Source organism: Amblyomma americanum, chromosome 7 (genome assembly GCF_052857255.1).
Source record: "Amblyomma americanum isolate KBUSLIRL-KWMA chromosome 7, ASM5285725v1, whole genome shotgun sequence".
Classification (NCBI taxonomy): Eukaryota; Metazoa; Arthropoda; class Arachnida; order Ixodida; family Ixodidae; genus Amblyomma; species Amblyomma americanum.
The window spans coordinates 178,091,423-178,111,954 of NC_135503.1; the positions used below are offsets into that span (position 1 = coordinate 178,091,423).

Sequence of the window (20,532 nt, forward strand, 5' to 3'; positions counted from 1 at the left end):
GAAGTGCCGCCGTAATAATTTTTCGGAGAGTCCACGACTGCGAATAGGCGTCTAGACCCACACTTCGCCAGGTTCATACATGACGTGTCTGTGGCGAAGATAGTAGCGTCGTGCGTCAGCCTCTTGCTGAGTTCTGATGCGCACACGCGCTAGTTGGCGAGCTTCATCTGCGCGCTGTGCGAATTCCTCGGCGTCCTGATCGACATCGTCGCCGTCGGCATTCGGGAGCAGGATGGCATCTAGCATAGTTGTCACTGGTCGGCCATGATGAAGGCTGAAATGCGTCATGCGAGTGGGCTCTTGTTCTGCCGTATTGTAGGCGAACGTGATTTAGGGAAGAATTTCGTCGCAATTCTTTTGGTCTACGTCCACGTACATACAGAGCATGTCTGCGATTGTCTTATTGAGGCGTTCCGTCAATCCATTGGTTTGGGGGTGATAGGCCGTCGCTTTACGATGACTGGTACCGCTGAGGCAGAGAACGGTTTCCAAAAGCTCGGCCGTAAAGGCAGTTCCTCGGTCAGTTATAACGAGTGCAGGAGTGCCATGCCTGAGGACAATGTTCTCAACAAAGAACCGAGCTGCTTCGGCGGCGGTGCCCCTGGGCAGAGACTTTGTCTCCGCGTAGCCAGTTAGATAATCGGTGGCGACAATTATCCATTTATTCCCGGCAGTAGACGTCGGAAATGGTCCCAGGAGGTCCATGCCAATTTGCTTGAAAGGCGTCGTTGGCACTTGAAGAGGGTGGAGTAGACCGGCTGGTTTTTCAGGGGGTGATTTACGACATTGGCAGTCTAAGCACGTCCGTACATAGTGCTTCACTGTCGCCGGTAGTTTCGGTCAGTAGTATCCGCGCTGTACTCTAGCCAACGTGCGGGTGTAGCCTAGGTGGCCGGCGATTGGCTCGTCGTGACACGCTTGCAAGATTTCCGTGCGAAGAGCTGTTGGGACGACGAGTAGATGACTGTTCCCCCCAGGACGGAAGTTATTCTTGTAAATTACGTCGTTGCGAAGGAAGAATGGCAAGAGGCTGCGGGCGAAAATCTTAGGCACATCCGTAGTTCGCTTCTCCAAGGAACCAATAAGAGGGAGCAATTCCTGGTCCTCTCTCTGCTGTTGGGCAAGAGTTGCGTTATCTATGACTCCTAAAAAACACTGTCTTCATCGGTCATTGTGGAGGGTCCGGCTGGTGCTCGCGAAAGGCAGTCAGCATCCGCATGCTTCTTTCCGGATTTGTAAATAACCGTCATGTCGAACTCTTGTAACCGAAGGCTCCAACGGGCGAGTCTCCCTGAAGGGTCCTTTAAGTTCGTCAGCCAATAGAGAGAGTGATGGTCGTTAACGACTTGAAAGGGGCGAGAGTACAAGTAAGGGCGGAATTTCATAACCACCCATAGAACTGCAAGGCATTCCTTTTCTGTTGCCAAGTAGTTCGCTTCAGCTTTAGACAGAGTCCTGCTGGCATAAGCAATCACTTTTTCCACGCCATCCTGGCGCTGCACCAATACAACACCTAAACCCAGATTGCTTGCATCGGTATGAAGCCGGGTAGGGGCGTCGTCATCAAAGTGCGCCAGGACAGGTGGCGTCTGTAGGCGTCTCCGGAGTTCATTAAAAGCTTGGTGCTCTTCTTCACCCCAGCGAAAGACAGCGTTGTCGCGTGTTAGTGAAGTTAATGGCCAGGCAACTCGTGAGAAGCCAGCAATAAATCGACGGTAATAGGCGCAAAGCCCCAGGAAGCGCCTAAACGTCTTCTTGTCCGTAGGTGTTGGGAACTTGGCGACTGCGGAGAGCTTTTCGGGTGCAGGCCGGACACCTTCTTGGCTAACAACGTGTCCTAAGAATTGCAGCTCCTCGTAACCAAAGTGGCACTTCTCGGGTTTTAGTGTGAGGCTCGCAGATCGTATGGCCTGAAAAACAGCTACCAAACGGCGCAGATGCTCCTCGAAGGTTGCCGAAAACACGATCATGTCGTCAAGATACACCAGGCATGTTTTCCACTTGAGTCCTGAGAGCACAGCGTCCATCAGCCTCTGAAATGTTGCTGGTGCCGAGCATAAACCGAATGGAAGAACCTTGAACTCATACAATCCGTCAGGAGTGATGAATGCTGTCTTCTCCCGATCCCTCTCATTTACTTCAATTTGCCAATATCCACTTTTCAAATCCACTGAAGAGAAGTGACGTGCAGGTCTTAGCCGATCAAGGGAATCATCGATGCGAGGGAGGGGGTGCACGTCTTTTTTGGTCACTTGATTGAGCTTGCGGTAGTCAATGCAAAATCGTAAGCTGTCATCCTTTTTTAACAAGTACAACGGGGGAAGCCCAGGGACTCTGTGACGGCTAGATAACGTCGTCTCGAAGCATTTCGGCCACCTGACGCTGAATAGCCTCACGCTCTTTCGGAGCCACATGGTAAGGATTTTGTCTAATCGGGCGAATCGCGTCATCCGTGATAATGCAATGTTTGGTCAAAGGTATTTGGCCGACCCGCGATTCTGAAGCAAAACAGTCTCGAAAGTGATCTATGAGATCCAAAAGACGTTCCCGTTCTGAAGACGACAGATAAGGGCTCACATCGACTATAGGTGCGGGCGCCTTGCTCACTGATCCTTCCAGTTGCAGCACGAAATAGTCTTGGTCACTTAGGACGCTATCGAAGAAGGCCACAGTTGTGCCTTTCGGAATTTGCCGACGCTCGTCGCTGAAATTTGTCAGCAGCACTTCGGCGGGCCCATTGGCCAAACTGACTAGTCCTCGAGCTATAGAAACACCTCGAATGAGTATCAGGGTGACGGCCCGTTCGGCGACGCCATCGCCGGTATGCGCCACGTCGCACTTCACTTCAACAAGAAAGCACGATCGTGGAGGTAATGTCACCCCCTCATTGGCAACTCGTAAGGGCATCAGTGGTACTTGCGCATAACCAAGGTCTCCATGATTTTTGGTGCAGACAACGACGTTGTCCCGAAAGCTGATCACAGCCCCATGAAGGCGCAAAAAGTCCATGCCCAAGATTAGGTCTTCGCAACAGTCTGAGAGGATAACGAAGCTGCCAACGAACAATGAGTTTCCAATTCCTATGCGGGCAGTGCACTTCCCAGTCGGTGCCAGTAGCTGACCCCCAGCACTTCTTATTACTGGCCCAGTGCATTCGGTTTTTACTTTGCGCAGCTTGTCAGCCAGTTTTTGACTAATGATTGAAAAGCCCGCCCCGGTATCCACCAGAGCGTGTACCTCCAGCCCATCAACGCAAACGGCGAGGTCAGCGCTAACAACGTCGTCTGGGTTGCTCGTCTCTCTCGGCATTTGCGGCGGAAGTGCGGTAAGGTCGGCGCTGTTATTTTCGTCGTCGGGGCTGCTTATCTGGTTCGGCATGTTCGGCGCTAATGTAGGCGGCATTTTCGGTGGTAGTGCGGCAGCGTCAATGTGAACAGAGGCGTCACAGTCATGGGTTGCGGTCGGCAGTTGCGGCGGTAGTGAGGGCATTGAAACTTTTCGACTGGTTGCAACCTCACCTCGCGAGGTTGCGGCGGTTAGTTTCCCCGGCGAGGGCTCGGGGTCTGCCGTCCGCTAACGTCAGCATCGCTACGACGCGTCGGTGAAGAATAACGCCGTGGAGATGGGGAGCGGCGGCGGAAGCCCGGTGAGTCGGCTTCCCTGCTGAGCGGCGGGTCCTCGAGTTGGGCACGGCCAGCGTCGAAATGGCGTCGAGAAGAACCAGGCGGAAAGGCCTGCCCCTCTTGGCGGTAGCGGCAGTACCGATACACATGGCCAGGTTGTCCGCAGAAGAAGCAGAGTGGTCGGCTGACATAAGAGCGCCACAGGTCAGTTCGGCGCGGCGGAGGGCGGCCGGGACGTGCCCACTGAGGCTCCTGGAAGAACCGCGTCTGCTGACGGCTCGCTGAGCTCGGTGGGGCGTGGTCTGGAGGCGGACGACGAAGGACTTCCGCATAGCTCGCGGGTTGCGGCTCCGGCTCATAGTAAGGCGCCGTGTTTGTTGGGTTGGGGCACGTGGTATGGTTCGCAAACGGGTACCGCGCTGTCAACTGGATGAGACTCGTGGTATGGTGCAGACTGTGACAGAGCATGCCAGAGCTCTTTCCTAACGGCTGCTGCGACGGCCTCTGGTGACTGAACGCTCGTAGCAGTATTTCTCTGCAGCTCCTCAAGGACAGTTTCTCGAATGAGGTCTCGAAGAGTGTTCCCATCGGTTGCAGTGAGTGCCGCCGCAGTCGGTGGAACACCGGTGAAGGGTCGGTCGTACTGGCGGCACTGTTCTTGGAGGGCTCGCTCTATAGCTGCAGCGTCCTTGACGAACTCACTGACGGTTTGAGGTGGGTTGCGCACCAAGCCGGCAAACACCTGCTCCTTGACGCCAAGCATGAGATGTCGTAGCTTCCTTTGCTCAGTCATATCGGGGTCGGCACGGCGAAAAAGTCGAGCCATGTCTTCCGCAAACATAGCTACGCTTTCATTTGGCTTCTGGACGCGCACTTCAAGCAGGCGCAGCGCATTCTCTCGTCGATCAGTAGTGGCAAAAGTGTCCACCAGCTGGCGGCGGAAGTCATTCCATGTGGACAAGCTGGCCTCGTAGTTTTCATACCAAGTTCTAGCAGTATCCTGAAGTGCAAAATTAACATTGCAAAGCTTCTGGTCCACGCTCCACTGGTTGAACTTGGCCACTCGTTCAAACTGGTCGAGCCAGTCTTCCACATCTTCAAAAGCGCCCCGCGGAAGCACTCCGGTACCTTGGTGTTGTGAAGAGTCACCGACGTAGGGGTGGGAGGTACCATGGCTTGGAAGACCCGGCGAACTTTGACGTTTGAAGAGTCGCCCGGTAGATGGTTGTACTCCGGGGAAAGGCCTAGACGTCGGCGGCTAGCGCGATGGACAGGCGTGTCGATGTCCGGGACCCGCTGTGGACTGCCGGAAGGAGTCCTGTGCATACCCAGCACCTCCACCAGTGTCAGGACTCGGTAGAACCCCGAGGAGAGCTGAAGGTAAAACGGTTTACTGGTTAACCAGAAAACGTCCCTGTGCACTTCAGCTTCTTCTTCTTCTTGCCTCGCGCTCGTAGACGAAGTCTTCATCTTTGGCGTCTTCTTGCATGCGGCAATATAAATGATGCGCTATTGTCACGGAGTGGTGACGGCAGTCGAAGCAGCGATGAAGACGGACGAAGGCGTCTTCTAACAGAAAACTGTTTATTGGGCTGACTTGCACCCAAAATGGACTGAATCTCTCGGCGGCGGCGAAGCGACACTGTCGGCAGTGCTAAATTCAAAGCTGATAGCGAACTTTCGAGATAAAGAGCGCAAAGTTACTAGAGCATTCCGGAACAACGTAGAATCAGCTCTGCCTGGCTGCGATCAATCGAGATAAAGCTAGTCGCGTCTTGCGTCGCAAACAAAACTATAAAGTGGTGTGGCGGCAGATTTGCGAAACGAACAAACACTGCAAATATTCGCGGCATTACACCCCTCTCAAAGAAGCATCGACCCGATGCATTTAAACAAATAATGCGAATAGTAAGGGAAAAAACGGATCTTGCGAAAATAGAGCATGGAAATGCAGCGGCCTTTAGCGCGCATAATACGGCTTCAGACGGAATACATGGACAACTTCTGGTCGCACGCGGCGTCGCTGGAATGCAGTCATTGCGTCAGGGATAACTTCATAATCCAGTTCACCCAGCTGACGAAGAACCTTCCACGGGCCGAAATAGCGGCGCAAAAGCTTTTCACTCAATCCACGGCGGCGAATTGGCGTCCACACCCAGACTTGGTCTCCTGTCTTATATTCCGCGTTGCGTCTTCGTAGGTTGTAGCGTCTGGCGTCGCACCGCTGCTGATCTTTGATCCGTAATCTGACAAGCCTTCGAGCTTCTTCTGCGCGTTGAAAGTAGGCGGCAACGTCGACGCTCTTTTCTTCTGTAACGTTGGGCAGCATGGCGTCTAGCGTGGTCGTGGCCTCCCTGACATGGACGAGCCTAAAAGGCGTCATCTGGGTGGTCTCCTGCACTGCGGTGTTGTAGGCGAAGACGACGTAAGGCAGGACGACATCCCAGGTTTTGTGTTCGGCATCGCCATACATGGCGAGCATAGCGGCGATGGTTTTGTTCAGGCGCTCGGTCAGACCGTTGGTCTGCGGATGGTATGCAGTTGTCCTCCGGTGACTGGTTTGGCTGTAACGCAGGATGGCTTGCGTTAGTTCCACCGTGAATGCTGTTCCTCTGTCCGTGATGAGCACATTGGTGGCGCCGTGTCAAAGAAGAATGCATTCCACGACAAATTTGGCGACTTCTGCTGCTGTTCCGTTCAGCAGGGCTTTCGCCTCGGCGTAGCGGGTCAGGTAGTCGGTCGCTATGATGATCCACTCCAGATGTTGACGTTGGAAAAGGGCCAAGCAAGTCCATGCCGATCTGCTGAAAGGGCCTTGAAAGAGGTTCAATGGGGTTCAAAAATCCTGCTGATTGTGTGGGAGGGGTCTTTCCTCGCTGACAATCTCGGCAGGATTTCACATCGTGTGCGACATCGGCAGACAGTCGGGGCCAGTAATACTTGTCTTGAATGCGACGGAGGGTGCGAGTAAACCCGAGATGTCCAGCTGTCGGCTCATCGTGTGAAGCCTGCAGAACTTCTTCGCGGAGACAAGCAGGTACAACAAGGAGGTAGGTTGTTTTGCTCGCTGCAAAGTTCTTCACAAGGACCTCATTCTGCACACAGAAGGAAGACAGTCCTCGCTTGAATGAAGCGGGGGGTGAAGAAACCTTGCCTTCCAGGTACTCGATGAGGCGTTTTGGGTCGGGGTCCGAGCGTTGCTGCTGGGCAAACGAGCTGGGGCTGATGGGTCCCAGGAAGGCGTCCTCATCGTCGTCCGGCGGCGGTGTATCTACAAGGGCTCGTGAGAGGCAAGCGGCGTCAGAGTGCTTGCGCCCGGACTTTTAAACGACGGTGACGTCAAAACTCCTGGAGACGCACACTACATCGAGCGAGTCGGCCAGAGGGGTTCTTCAAATTGGCAAGCCAGCACAGCGCGTGGTGATCGCTGACCACCTTGAACAGTCGTCCGTATAGGTAGGGGCGGAACTTTGACGTAGCCCAAATGATGGCAAGGCACTCCTTCTCAGTTGTCGAATAGTTATCCTCGGCCTTGGAAAGAAAACGGCTAGCGTATGCGATAACTTTTTCCAGCCCGTCGCTTTTTTGAACGCGAACGGCTCCTAGGCCCACGCTGCTTGCGTCCGTATGAACTTCAGTATCGGCGTTTTCATCAAAATGCGCGAGGATCGGTGGGGACCTTAATCGACGTTGAAGTTCCTTGAAGGCTTCTGCTTGCGGCGCTTCCCATTTAAACGGCACGTCTGCTTTCGTCAGGTTGGTCAGGGGCTCGGCGATGCGCGAAAAGTTTTTCAAAAATCGTCGGTAATATGCGCACAGTCCGAGAAATCTGCGCACTGCTTTCTTATCGGCCGGCGGTGGAAACTGTTCAATAGCAGCTGTTTTCTGCGGGTCCGGGCGTACTCCCTCCTTGCTAACGATGTGGCCTAGAAACAGTAGCTCTTCGTAGGCAAAGTGGCACTTCTCTGCCTTCAAGGTTAGGCCAGACGACTTGATGGCGTACAGTACTGTTCGAAGTTCTTTGAGGTGCTCTTCAAAGTTCGAGGCGAAGCCAACGACGTCATCTAATTATACCAGACAGATTTGCCACTTCAGGCCTGCCAGCATTGTATCCATTACTCGCTGAAACGTCGCCGGTGCTGAACCGAGACCAAATGGCATCACCTTGAACTCAAACAGCCCATCCGGAGTGATGAATGCTGTCTTCTCGCGATCTTTTTCGTCGACCTCAATTTGCCAGTACCCGCTCTTGAGCTCCATCGATGAGAAATATTTGGCGTTGCAGAGACGGTCCAGTGTGTCGTCGATGCGGGGGAGAGGGTAGACGTCTTTCTTTTTTATGTTGTTCAAGCGGCGGTAATCCACGCAGAATCGAAGTGCGCCGTCCTTCTTTCTCACTACAACAACCGGTGCCGCCCATGGGCTGTTTGAAGGCTGGATGACGTCGTCGCGAAGCATTTCTTCGACTTGGCCCCGGATGGCTTGTCGTTCTCGCGGTGACACACGGTAGGGGCTTTGACGGAGAGTATCCCACATCCAGGCTGTGCTGAATATGACATTCAAGAGCATACAGACATACAGGATTGAGATGTATAAGTGAGCACTGCTGTTAGATCAGTCTTTTACCACCATATTGATATAAATGACGCGCTATTGTCACGGAGTGGTGACGGCAGTCGAAGCAGCGATGAAGACGGACGAAAGCGTCTTCTAAAAGAAAACTGTTTATCGGCCTGACTTGCACCCAAAATGAACTGAATCACTAGGCGGCGGCGAAGCGACAAGCGTGCTCGGCGGTCGTCGAACAGAATGCCCGCCGCTGTCGGCCGTGCTCAATTTAAACCTGACGGCGAACTTTCGAGATAAAAAGCGCAAAGTTACTAGAACACTCCGGAACAACGTAGAATCGGCTCTGCCTGGCTGCAATCAATCGAGATAAATCTAGTCGCGTCTTGCGCCGCGAACAAAACGATAAAGTGGTGTGGCGGCAGATTTGAAAAACGAACAAACACTGCAAATATTCGCGGCACTATGATTGCCTACACAACATAAGCGCTGTCTTGGTTTCTTCGACAGGAAATGCTATGTATTTCAGGAATGTAATATGTGTCCTGTGTTTCTGCTCCAATTATAATTAACAAAAGGGTGGCAATACACTATCATACTGTAACGTGTCTGCATTGGTGTAACTAGCGAGACTCATCCTTGTAGCCTCGACAGATCCGGGCAAATGCATAGCGCTGCAGCTCAATATATATGACTGAGGTCTCCCGACGGTTGGCACTGCTCTTTTACTGCTTACCCAGAAAAAAATCACCGCCCTCCAGCAGGCCTTCCTCCGCCTTGGAGTGCCGCCAGACGAACGTGTCGTGGAAGGATCTGGGTCAGCCCGTGTCCGCAGCCAGAATGCGCATGTTCGCGCCACAGATCTGAGAAAAAACATGCACAGCACGAAGTTACTCTCGTTGCCGAGGCCCGCACTTGTAGCTGAACTCATGCCGTCAAAAACAGTGGCCGAGGGAGGTATACTCGCTATCACGTTCGCTGCGCAGAACCCCTTGCGGCTTGTTCGCAGCACTGCCCCCCGACTCCTTGATAGTGGTGAGTGCCCAATCAACGCACCCGACGACGCCAGGGATGCTGCCGCGGCGAAAGTTTATGCAAAGGAAGCCCCCCTTCCCCGCCGCCTTCTCCTCGGAGCGAACACACCCCTTCTGCGACCCAACGTTGACACTGGTCTCCGCTACCCGCCGCAAACACGCAAACACTTGTTCACAGTCGGTTGGGCTGCGCCGAAGTTTTCTTCATTTCCTACGGTACCTCGACACCCACCGGAGGCGAGGAAGCGTAGCACGCACAGCACTGAAAGCGCACTCACCCGGCGCACCTCCCAGTTCAACGGCGAGTTCGTCACACAGCCGCAGCGCAGTCTCCTCCTTAAGTCAAAGTGTCGAAATAACTCGTCCCGTGCGTCAAAGTCGCCTTCATGCATCCTCCTACGCCGTTGCTTGCGCAGTCACCCGCGTATACGACGATGTAAACAGCCGCTATTTTCTGTCTCAAACGCTTTGAGACTACATTTCCCAGTCTCAAAAAATCGTCTTAATCTGCCCGCATAATTAGGTGGGCAACGTCAACACTTCTGGGCCGTTTACGATGTCAGTCAGTGACGAAAAAAAATCAAAACGGCCGCCCCCACGGCCGACCAATAGGAGAGGGGCAACGGAGACACTTTTTGAGACAGTTTCGATTGAGAGCAATCCGTAATACCGCCCCAGGTGTGACGCACCTGTTGCGTATGACGCTCTGTCTGACAGGCGACGGTTATTTACTTTTTCTTCTTGGCAAGCGAAACCGATGAATGACAGTGCGAGCCACGTCAGGCGAGCCCCGTTTTTAAGCTTCTTGAATAGGCAATAAGGCGTGGTGCTGCTCTGGACTTCACACGCAGTCAGGCGCAGCGATACCGCAGAGCTGGCCAAGAGCGAAAAGCAATCACCGTCGCCTTTCACTCCAAAGCTGCGTCACACGATCCACGCCGAGTGCCGCGGTCCCGCTTGCATAATTAAACGGATTGCACTTAAACATTATGTACGCGTTGCTAAGGGCACAGGTGCGTGCGGAATAAAATAGTCATAAAATGCCACTATCTAAGTTTTCGGTATAAATGTACATGCTAACTGCGGAGAATAAAGCGACAATTATTGCATTTAGTCAATTACTGATATTACCATGACGAATATCTGCACAGCCTACGCCCGCCTGGCCGCATGTAAAGCCACCCACTAAAACCGCATAAACTTTCGCCGTGTCGTCTGCTTGTAAACCACGTAAAAGTGATATCAAGCATTCTGAGAACCGATCGGAGGCGCCTGAGGGGTCACTGTAATGGTGGCATCGTGTTTCCCAGAACCAATCAGAAGCGGGCTGTGAGTCTGGTCCGTCGTCACGCGATGTGTCACGCAAAAGACGCCGGTTACGCCTGGAGCACGGAGTAAGACTATATAGGAGTGGAAACTCCGCTGTCGGCGGCGACCAGAAAAGGTCACAAGCACGCGGAGCCACCATCATGCTGGCGGCGCCTGGCGGCCTGGAAAGAAACTACCGCCTCTTTCAACCGGTCGAGCCTGTTGCTCACGTTCGGCCGCGCGCGCCTGACTTCTATTGAGGGCACTCTCGCGCGCTTCTTTACCGCTGGTAGCCCGAAGAGCAACTGGTGCTGCGCTTCAACCATTTGAGCACAGTAAAAAATAAAACGCGTTCTTTTCCATGACCGCTATAAGATGATTTGTAGCTTCTGGTTGTACGAAGGGCTATTGTTTGACACCCGTGCGATGACTTTGATTGGATAGGTATAAGCGCTGCTGGCATTCTTCGAAGGCAAACATGCCTTCACGTTCGTCGAGTATGTGACCACACTAAGTTTCATCTGCTGGAGGAGAACGCGGGCGTCGTACGGCGCAGCGTTCATTACTACACGTCATGCGAGAAGGCAACAAGCGGCAACAACTTCTCACCTTGCTCACCTTCTCCCTGAAGCACTTGTAACCGCTGTTGCAATTTCGAACAAAACACCTGCGTCCCATCTTAGTCTATCAAATTCCGAAGGAGGCCACACTGAACGTAGCAGCGCTGTAAGTATTACGGCCCTCGAACAGACAACGACAAGAACTGTTGCTTGACGTAAGGGCGCAGAAATACAACGTCACGGCGTGCCCGCTGAAGCAAACACCCGTGTCGTCTGCTTTGAGCGCGTGCTGCCGGAGAGCGCGCCGGAGCCGCCTGCCCAGGCGCTGCATTTTTTTTTTTCGCTGCGGCTTCTACGAGGCGCGCGCCGCCACTGCATGCGGCCCCGTCGGCGCCTACAATTGTGACTATCTGGTCGCCTGCGCTCGCTCGCGCTTACGGGAGTTTCGCCTCCTATATAGTCTTGCTCCGTGGCCTGGAGTTACAGTTCAGTAATACAGCTCCATTTGAAATTTGGACGATGGAGGAGAGACAAGGGCCTCGTTTGCCTTCGTCCCTGTGTCAAATCGCTCCGTATTACAGAATGAATTACCCCCAAGCTTCCGTCTGAGCCACTAGACAAGTTTTAGATGTGCGTCCCCAACGGCTTAGCGTACGCAACGAGCTTGGAGGAACGCTAGTTCGCATGCGCAAAACGCAAGCGCGTGCCCTTGCGTTTTGCGGACGTACGCAAGCCAGCGGACTTTTCGTTGCGGTGTTTGCGTGGTTACCGTTGACAGCAGGGCGCCGCCCTCCTCGTTTTGGACCACATACTGCATCGCCGCTGGAACGAAGACGCCGACTCCGGGTGCAACAGGAATGCTCCACAAACGCCTACGCTGTATAGGGTTGTACTCTGCGCAATGACGTCACCAAAGTGGCCTTAGCAGGCGGGCGCCATTGCCGGGAGAATGATGAGAAGAGAACATAGTGCATGGATGCAGCGATAACTAATTATGTCAGTAATTTATTTATCACTATACCCACACCGCCCGTGGGCATTGCAGAGGAGGTGAGAAGAAAACAAAAACTAATAAATTACGCAGGTAACGCAACACAACAGGCACCATCAACAATACCGTCAACACCCACACGCTCGCACATACGCACACACACATATATTCAAACACACAATAAAAATTTATATTTTACTTCTATAGGGCTACTGATGTAGAAAATGTCTCATCTGAGGTGATCGTTGCGACATTGCATGGTTTGAAGCGCAGGTTTCAACTGGTTCCTAGTGCTAGTTGCACCAGTTTTTTTAAAGTGCCTTCGCAACCGAGGCGCCCATCAAATTCAAATGCGTTCTTGCAGTAACAGTGAAGTACTGAAGTGCGGGACGCCTTTACAGCGCCCCTAAAGTGGGGAGCATTATGTCATCTCGTTTCTAAGGGCTGCAGCACTGACGTTTCACTCTTCCATGACCAGAACACGGGTCTCAACTGGCTCAAGGCTATGCTGCTACCTCGAGCTCCAAAAGGCCGGAACAGCATCTGCATGTCGCTCAGCATGGTGGCGCTGCTGTTCAAGATCTCTGGCACAGTGGACCACCTGCAGCCCGGAAACGCTTGTTTCGAGGAAATCTGGATGAACTATGCCGAGGTAGGAGCTCGTGCTTGGTATACAAAGAAACCTCGCTGAACAAAACTGTGTATAACCAAATAACCAATACGGAAACGTGATAGCAATTCGGCTTGAAACTCCCATAGCAGCGCATGTATCTTTGTCTCCATTTGCGGACCTACTGAGTGTTGTAACGAACTCCGAATAAACACCACTGACCATTTTCATCGATTATATCGATCCGTAGCCGTGCTCAACACTGTCCATTAAAGGCGGCAAACACAAATTACCGCGCGTAACCCGCTATCTTAAACACCGCCGCACGAAATACGCGGGTGCATTTTCCTCCTCAAATGGAGCCTGTATGAGCGTTTGTCTACGCCATTCTTCGCCTGCGGCTTAAGTGTAATCCCGTTTGGACGCCGGCGCACACTGGAGTTCCCTCCTCGCTGCTCGCTGGGATCCGCTATCTGTCTCTGCTCTCGACTGCTGTTCAATTTTGACACGTGCCGTGTTACCACCGCGCATATTCACGCCTTGAGCGACACCGACGTGCCGGTTCTCGCGCCACTTACGTGTGCATTACCGTCCTTTTTACGCCCGCTCTACTTTGGACTCATAGCAAATCTGTACTGCTCCCTTGTGCCGTGCTCCCAGTTAGTTTTATTTTGTTGCGAACTGAGTTTAGTTGAAGCGATGAGTCTTTCTTTTCTTAGTACGACACCACCCACACACAGGCACAATAACTCTACCCCGAATGCTGTAGGACGAGCGGTTGCATCCTGCTTTTGATACAAAAGTCTGTGGTGGCATGGAATTGAATGCGCGTATGTCATCGGTTCGAATCCCTCTCGCAAGCTAGCCTCCAACTTGACTAGCACATGTAAGCTATATGCGACGGTAAATCGTATAACACCCGAAACGCTGCACGACAAACGGGTGAGTCACAATTTTGGTGCGAATGTCTGCAAAACTGCCGGCATATGAGAAGGGCCAGTATATAGAGGCGGGTATACATATAGACGAACGACATGTATAGGACTGTCTGAAGTCGCGTTGCTTGGCGTGCAGCGTACGTCATACAGGCCGCTTGATGCCGGCACCCTATTGTCACCACTGGGATTTCCTGCAGCATCTGCGAGTATGCACGCACGCACACACACACCTCCGGCCTTTCTCTTAATGGGACCAATGATGCGTTTTCATTAAATGAAGATGGTAATTGATTAACTTTAGTTTATTGCCAGAATTGTGAACAAGAAAGACAATTCAATCCTATTTTTTGTCGCTTACCGCTACATCAACAAAATTACCCACAAGGACAGTAACTCTCTTTCGTGCATCCACGACATTCTTTAATGCCTCCAAGACGCTGAGTATCTTTTGACCTTTACCCACATTCCGGCTACTGGCAAGCGCCGATGGCTGCTCCTGACAGAGAGAATAGAGCATTTGTTACACCCGACGGCCTCTACGAGTTCATGTGATGCCGTTCGGTCTGTGCAACGCGCCCGCCGCGTTCGAAAAGATGATGGATAACATCTTGCAGAAGTTCAAGCGGCCTTTGCTACTTGGACGACAATGTTATCTTTTCTGCCGATTACGCCACGCACCTCGCACGCCTGCAGCAGGTTTTTGACTTTCCTGACTGAGGCTGGCCTGCTGCTGAGTCTGTAGAACTGCCACTTCGGAGCCCGGAAGGTGGCCATTTTGGGGCACATCGTCTCCAAGAAAGGGGTTCTCACTGACATGGCCAAGCTGTGTGCTGTGGCGCAGTTTCCCAACCCGGTTTCACCCGAGCAACTTCGGAGCTTCATAGGTCTGTGTTCCTATTTTCGGCGCTGCGTGCGCAATTTCGCGTCGATAGTTGCTCCACGACGAGCTACTTGAAGGAAACAATGGCATGACTGGCTGATCGAGCAAATGCAACGAAGCGTTCACTAGCCTGCGCCATCTTTTGACTTCGCCGCCAATACACCGACTCTATGTTCACACAGCACCTACTGAGGTACAACATAACGACGCGATTGGCGTTGGCCTCGCAGTTATGTTGGCTCAGAGAAATGATGGGTTCAAAGAATAGATAGCTGCGTACGTGAGTCGCGTTCTCACCAATGATGAATATGACTATTCCGTTACGGAGAAGGAATGTTTAGCTATCGTATGGGCGCAAGCGAAATTCCGGCCCGATTTGTACGGCCCGTAGATTGACGTCGTCACGGACCACATCGCACTCTGCTGGCTGTCGTTCATTACAGATCCGTCCGGTCGCCTCGCTTGATGGTCTCCTCACCTTCAAGAGTTTGACATCCGCGGCATCTACCGGTCTGGCCTCAAGCACATGTACGATGATGCTTTGCCTCGGCCTCCCCTTCCCATCGACGCTGCCAGCTCCTCGGCGGCAGGTCGCAGACTCTCGTCTCTTACCATCACCGATACACCTGCGGAGCAGCGGAAACACCCGTGGCTTGCGTTCCTCATCGACCCGTGTCTACATCTCCAAACACTGCGCCTTCTCGAACTTTACGCCGTCAAGCACCGCATTTTGCCCTCCGGGACGGCCTCCTCTATCGCCGCAACTACATGGCTGAATGTCGGCTTTGCCTTCTCCCTATTCCCCGCCATTTACGATCTGAAATTTCCGCCTGTTTCTTCGCCGACCCTCAGTGTGCGCATACTGGTGTGCTCAGAACATTTAAAAGTATTTCCCAGTGCTGCTATTAGCGCGGCATGCACGCCTATGCTTCGAAAATACGTCCGATATTGCATACCGTGTCAGCGGCAGAAAACATCCGCTCCCAGTGTGACCGGCCCCGTGCAACCACTCCCTTGCCCGGCACGTCCTTTCTATCGTGTTGGCGTTGACTTGTACGTACCGCTTACCTGTACGATTTATGGGAACCGCTGGATTATTGTCGGCACCGACCACTCATCCGGTACGCCGGAACAGCAGCACTTCCTGCGGCTACTGCCCACGAAGTTGCTCTGTTCCTGCTGCATCATTTTCTCCTTCGTCAGGGCGAGCCGCGATGTGAGAGAGGTCGCGTCTCCCTATCCCACTTCGTTAAAGGTCTGCTCACCGAGTGTGGCACGGTACATCTGTCCACCACTGTATACCGCCATCAAACTAACGGGCTAACCGAGCGCTTCAGTCGTAATCTCGGAGACATGCTCACGATATACGTCGCAGTAGATCACATCAGCTGAAACGCTGTCCTTGCTTTCGTGACGTACGCGTGCAACACCGCCTCGCTGTCACCCACCGGCTTTACACCTTTCTTCATATTGTGTGGTCGTGAGCATCTGACCTATACCCCTGACGCCTCTGAGTGTGCGCCCCTATCAAACTGCAAAGCATGTGGAGGAATGTCTTCATTTGGCGCGTTCATTTACCTCTTAATCACGAGGTCGCCAAAAGCATCGCCATGATCCGCTCCCAGTGTGACCGGCCCCTTGCAACCACTACCATGCCCGACACGTCCTTTCGATCTTGTTGGCGTTGACATGTACGGCCCGCATCCCTGTACGATCTATGGGAACCATTGGATTATCGTCGGCGCCGACCACTCACTCGGCATGCCAAGGCAGCCGCCCTTCCCGCTGCTACTGCCTACTAAGTTGCACTGTTGCTGCTGCATCATTTTCTCCTTCGTCAGCGCGAGCTGCTAAGTGACACTTACAGAATACCACGGCCATTATCGCGTCATCCAGCAAACGTCGCCTGTCAATTGCGTCATGAAGCCGCTCAACCCCTCTTCGGACTTGCGCCACCGCGGGCACTGTCCATGTCAGCCGCCTAAAGAACTACGACTCGTTCGTCTTACCCTCGCCATAGGTCACCACGGTGGATCCTATTCGTTCCCGGGGCTACTGTAGCGAAACATGACGGCCGCGCCTGATGCCGCCTAGGAAGATGAGAAAGACGAAGCATCGCCGCGCTGCACGAGATCGCTTCGCTTGGACTGGCTGTCTTTTGCGTTGGCCGCCGTTCTGCTCGCCGTTTTGCGTATCCCGCCGTGAATTCCATCCCCTGTTTTATTTGCGTACAAACCGCCTTTAGTATTATTACAGACCCTTTTTCCTTCACAATGCTGTACAATTTACCAGCACTGACCACGGCCTCGATTGTCACGGTGTTTAATATAACACTCCGTAGGTGCTACAGAAAATGACCCTGTGTCCTATAGTCAGAGTTTTGAATTTTTTGTACTAGTATTCCGTTTATATCAAAGAAATAACTAAAGGTCAGGATCTATTTTTAGTGCACTCGTTATGAGAAGCAAGGCGAACTTGACGTACTGAATTACAGAACCGACACGAGAACAGTACGCCAGTAACTTGATGTGTGGAGAGGGAGACTGGATTCCCCCTATTCGATTAGATTCGGTCGTCCCAGAAAAGTTTTCTTTTTGATAAGATTGACTATGACGCAAACTTACTGCTCTTTTTACAGATTTTACCAGCTTAATCCAGTATTAAAAAGAAGTTGGACACCTGACTGATCAATATATGCCCTTTAAACACATATTCGCAAAGCAGAGCCACGACAAGCCGTGGATCACGTGACAAATGAGGCAACCTACCAACAAAAGATGCCATGTTTTAAAATCATAGCGAAAAAAATCATAGCACAGCTGCATAACAGTCAATGCGTGCTCGTGGTAATATGCGAAAAAATTGAAATGAAAGGTTGTAAATATTGCTACTTTAATGGATTAGGTACGAACCTGCTTCGTATTTCTAAAGATTTGTGGAAGTGTTTTACACTTAAAGGTCGCGAATTGGTTGGAATCCCGAATCTAGACGGGAACGCTGCATCATTACTAATGCTGAAGGTAAGGGGTATTCTTTTAGTCAATATTTCCAATCTGCATTAGCGCCAATGTGCCTTGTGGAACTTCCGCAAAATCGTTAGTCCTAGACCGTAACTATGTATGAATTTATTAACACCAACCAACGAGTGCTATCTGCTTAATAACATAATGACGTCGTCTGTCGGTGGTGATAGTGTCCCTTCCTTTGTCCTTAAACCTTGCGCGGGTATCTTACTCTCACTCTTTGGCCAATGATTGTATAAACGTTATTGTCCCAGAACGTGAAAAGAGTTCAAAAAGGTATTTTGTTATCTAATGACCTGTCACAACTTGACAACTTACGGAATATATGAGCAATCTTTACAATATAGCGCAAATTTTCCACACGGAAACTCGCATTCACAGACGCCAATATCGCATGCTTTTGATGGGAATAATGCTCAACGCAAGGAAAGACGACAACTGAAACGACGGACACAGGATCGCATGCTTGATTGAAAAGGAAGGAGAAAGTTGCCCATTTTTCTGGTTGAGAAAGAAGTTGTTGAATGGACACACCATTACTTTTCCTTGCCTACATTAATGACTGGACTGACCGCATTAACTCTTCTATTAGATTGTTCACCGATGACAGGGTAATTTACAGAACTGTTCCTTCTACCTCTAACTCCGCCCAACTTCAGTCTGAGATTACCAGTATGTCCGACTGGTGTAACACCTGGAACATGCGCCTCAGCCATAGTAAGTGCAAAGCAATGCGAATTTCCCGGAACTCGCCTTCTGTGTCCACTGACTTTTTTGACTATATCGATCGATGGTATTTCCATTGTTGGGGTTGAATAGGGAGGATAAATGCGTTCTCCCCGCTTAATCGCTGCTCACACAGTTCAAAGCCGCCCGAACCCCAGCCGTGATCGGGTACGGTAGAGAGCGCACGCCGACCACGGTGGGCCTTGCTCTGAGAGAAAAAAGGAACGACACAATGGCTGACACAAACAGGTACTTATTGCCACAGCAACACTAACGCCAGCTAGCAACAATATACGCTAAGGAATTGAGGTCGTCCGACTCTCCAGTAAGGTTCCTAGCGAATGTTCGCCCACGCTAGGGCAAGGGACGAGGTACGGAAGCATGTCTCCCCGCCACTTCTGGCGAAGAGCGGAGCCGCGCGCAACTAGTCCGCTCGCGCCGACGATCCAAGCAGAGAGTGGTGCTGTGGGCAGCATACCGCGCACGCGCGCCTCTTGCGCTGCGACGCTAGCGCCCTGTCTTGTTGGTAAGTTAACCAGAGAGTCACGTGACGCGCCCCGCATCAAGGCGAAGCTGTCGCTGCGGGGTGCCTCGCGGGAAAGCCAAGAAACATGGGACCGCGGAGCGAGTCCCCACGTCCTAGAACACATAGATAGATAAAGAGGAGGAAGGAAAGGCAGGGATGTTAACCAGAAAGGGGTTCCGGTTGGCTACCCTGCACTGGGGAAGAGCGATTAGGGGACTGAAAGGAGGAAGAGAGAAGAGAAAAAGGCATAACACACACACGCACAACGCTGTCACAATTTGTCACTCAATCCAGTCGCTCCCAAGTAGGCAAAGAGTGCCTTGTATGCCTTGAGGGCAGTCGACTGCTGTGGCCACGGACCGAGGATTTTTTGCTCTGTTAATGGGCGAGGATCGAGGCGGTCAAGGGCACAACACATTGTATGTCTTGCACTTGCAAATGAAGGGCACTCACAGAGAAGATGAGCGATGGTCTCCTCACAACCACAGCTCTCACAGGCAGGGCTGTCGGCCATCCCCATCCGGAAAGCATAGTAATAGGTAAATGCAACACCGATCCATAAACGGCATAACAGTGTTGCGTCGCGACGTTCTAAGTTACGTGGAAGACGAAGGCGCAGTTCAGGGTCCAGTGCCTTTATGCGGAGGTTGCAAAACACTCCCGTGTTCCACGCTGAAAGTGTGAGCTCCAGCGCCAAAGGGCGAAGCCCAAACGCAGCGTCAGGTCTCGATATTGGGATCTTCACTGGAAGTCCGTCGTTGTGAGCAGAACGCGCAGCCGCATCGGCCTGGTGATTACCGTTAATACCACAGTGTCCTGGCAGCCATTGAAAAATGATGTCATGACCTTTGGAAACGGTGCCGTGGTACAGTAGACGGATCTCAGCAACAAGTTGCTCCTGCAACCCGCGGCGTAGCGCATCTTGCAGGGCTTGAAGGGCTGGTTTAGAGTCGGTGAAAACCGTCCAGTCATGTGGAGGTTCTTGACTGATGAACTATATCGCAGCCCGTAAGGCTGCGATTTCCGCACCAGTTGAAGATGTTGGATGGGTCGTCTTCACTTTCATGACATAGAACACATAACGTCCTACAAATACCTAGGCGTTTACAGAACCAACAATCTGTCCTGGCAGACACATATAAGCTTTATATGCAGCATTGCCAATCGCATGCTTGAATATTTAAAGCGAAATTTCACTATTGCACCGTCCTTCTAAAAACTTTTACTTTATAAATCACTCGTACGCCCAAAACTGGAATGTGTAGGCTCAATTTGGGAACCTGGTCACGAATGTCACGAACTTCACACTCAAGCGTAGGAGTCTGATCAAAAATCGCTGTGCAAGATACATACTTCATAACTACTCACGTTTATCCTGTCTGTCAAATATGAAAGCTACTTTGAACCTTCAACTTCTTTCCTTACGAAGAAGTGCCTCACTTATCTCTTACAAAATTTGTCACCACAATCGCCATGTCAAAGAAGCGCTTCTCTAAGAACCTGAATACATTGCATCCCGTAGACACCATCCTCATAAGTAGGCATCCCCTTTTGTCGCATGAGCACATATTTTCACTCATTTATTCCCAAGACAAGCAGTGAATGAAACCACGTGCCCACCTCAACTGCCGCAATTACCTACTCCGGTTTGTTCAGATCTGCTCTTGAAGAATATGTTTACTCCCAGTGATCTCCATTTTGCCGCGTTATTGTTGAGTCTAGGGCGACCACGGCGCCCTAGAGTAAG

The 20,532-nt window shown here is 51.9% G+C and overlaps 1 protein-coding gene across 1 annotated transcript in view; it reads left to right on the forward strand.

Moving 5' to 3' along the window:
* The window catches only part of LOC144096771 (chitinase-3-like protein 1), a 1,054,958-nt gene that overhangs the window by 965,263 nt on the left and 69,163 nt on the right, over positions 1 to 20,532 (forward strand). Inside the window, exon 12 of the mRNA XM_077629650.1 lies at positions 12,561 to 12,734. Coding sequence (XP_077485776.1) covers positions 12,561 to 12,734 — 174 coding nt within the window. The remainder of the gene's footprint in view (positions 1 to 12,560; positions 12,735 to 20,532) is intronic.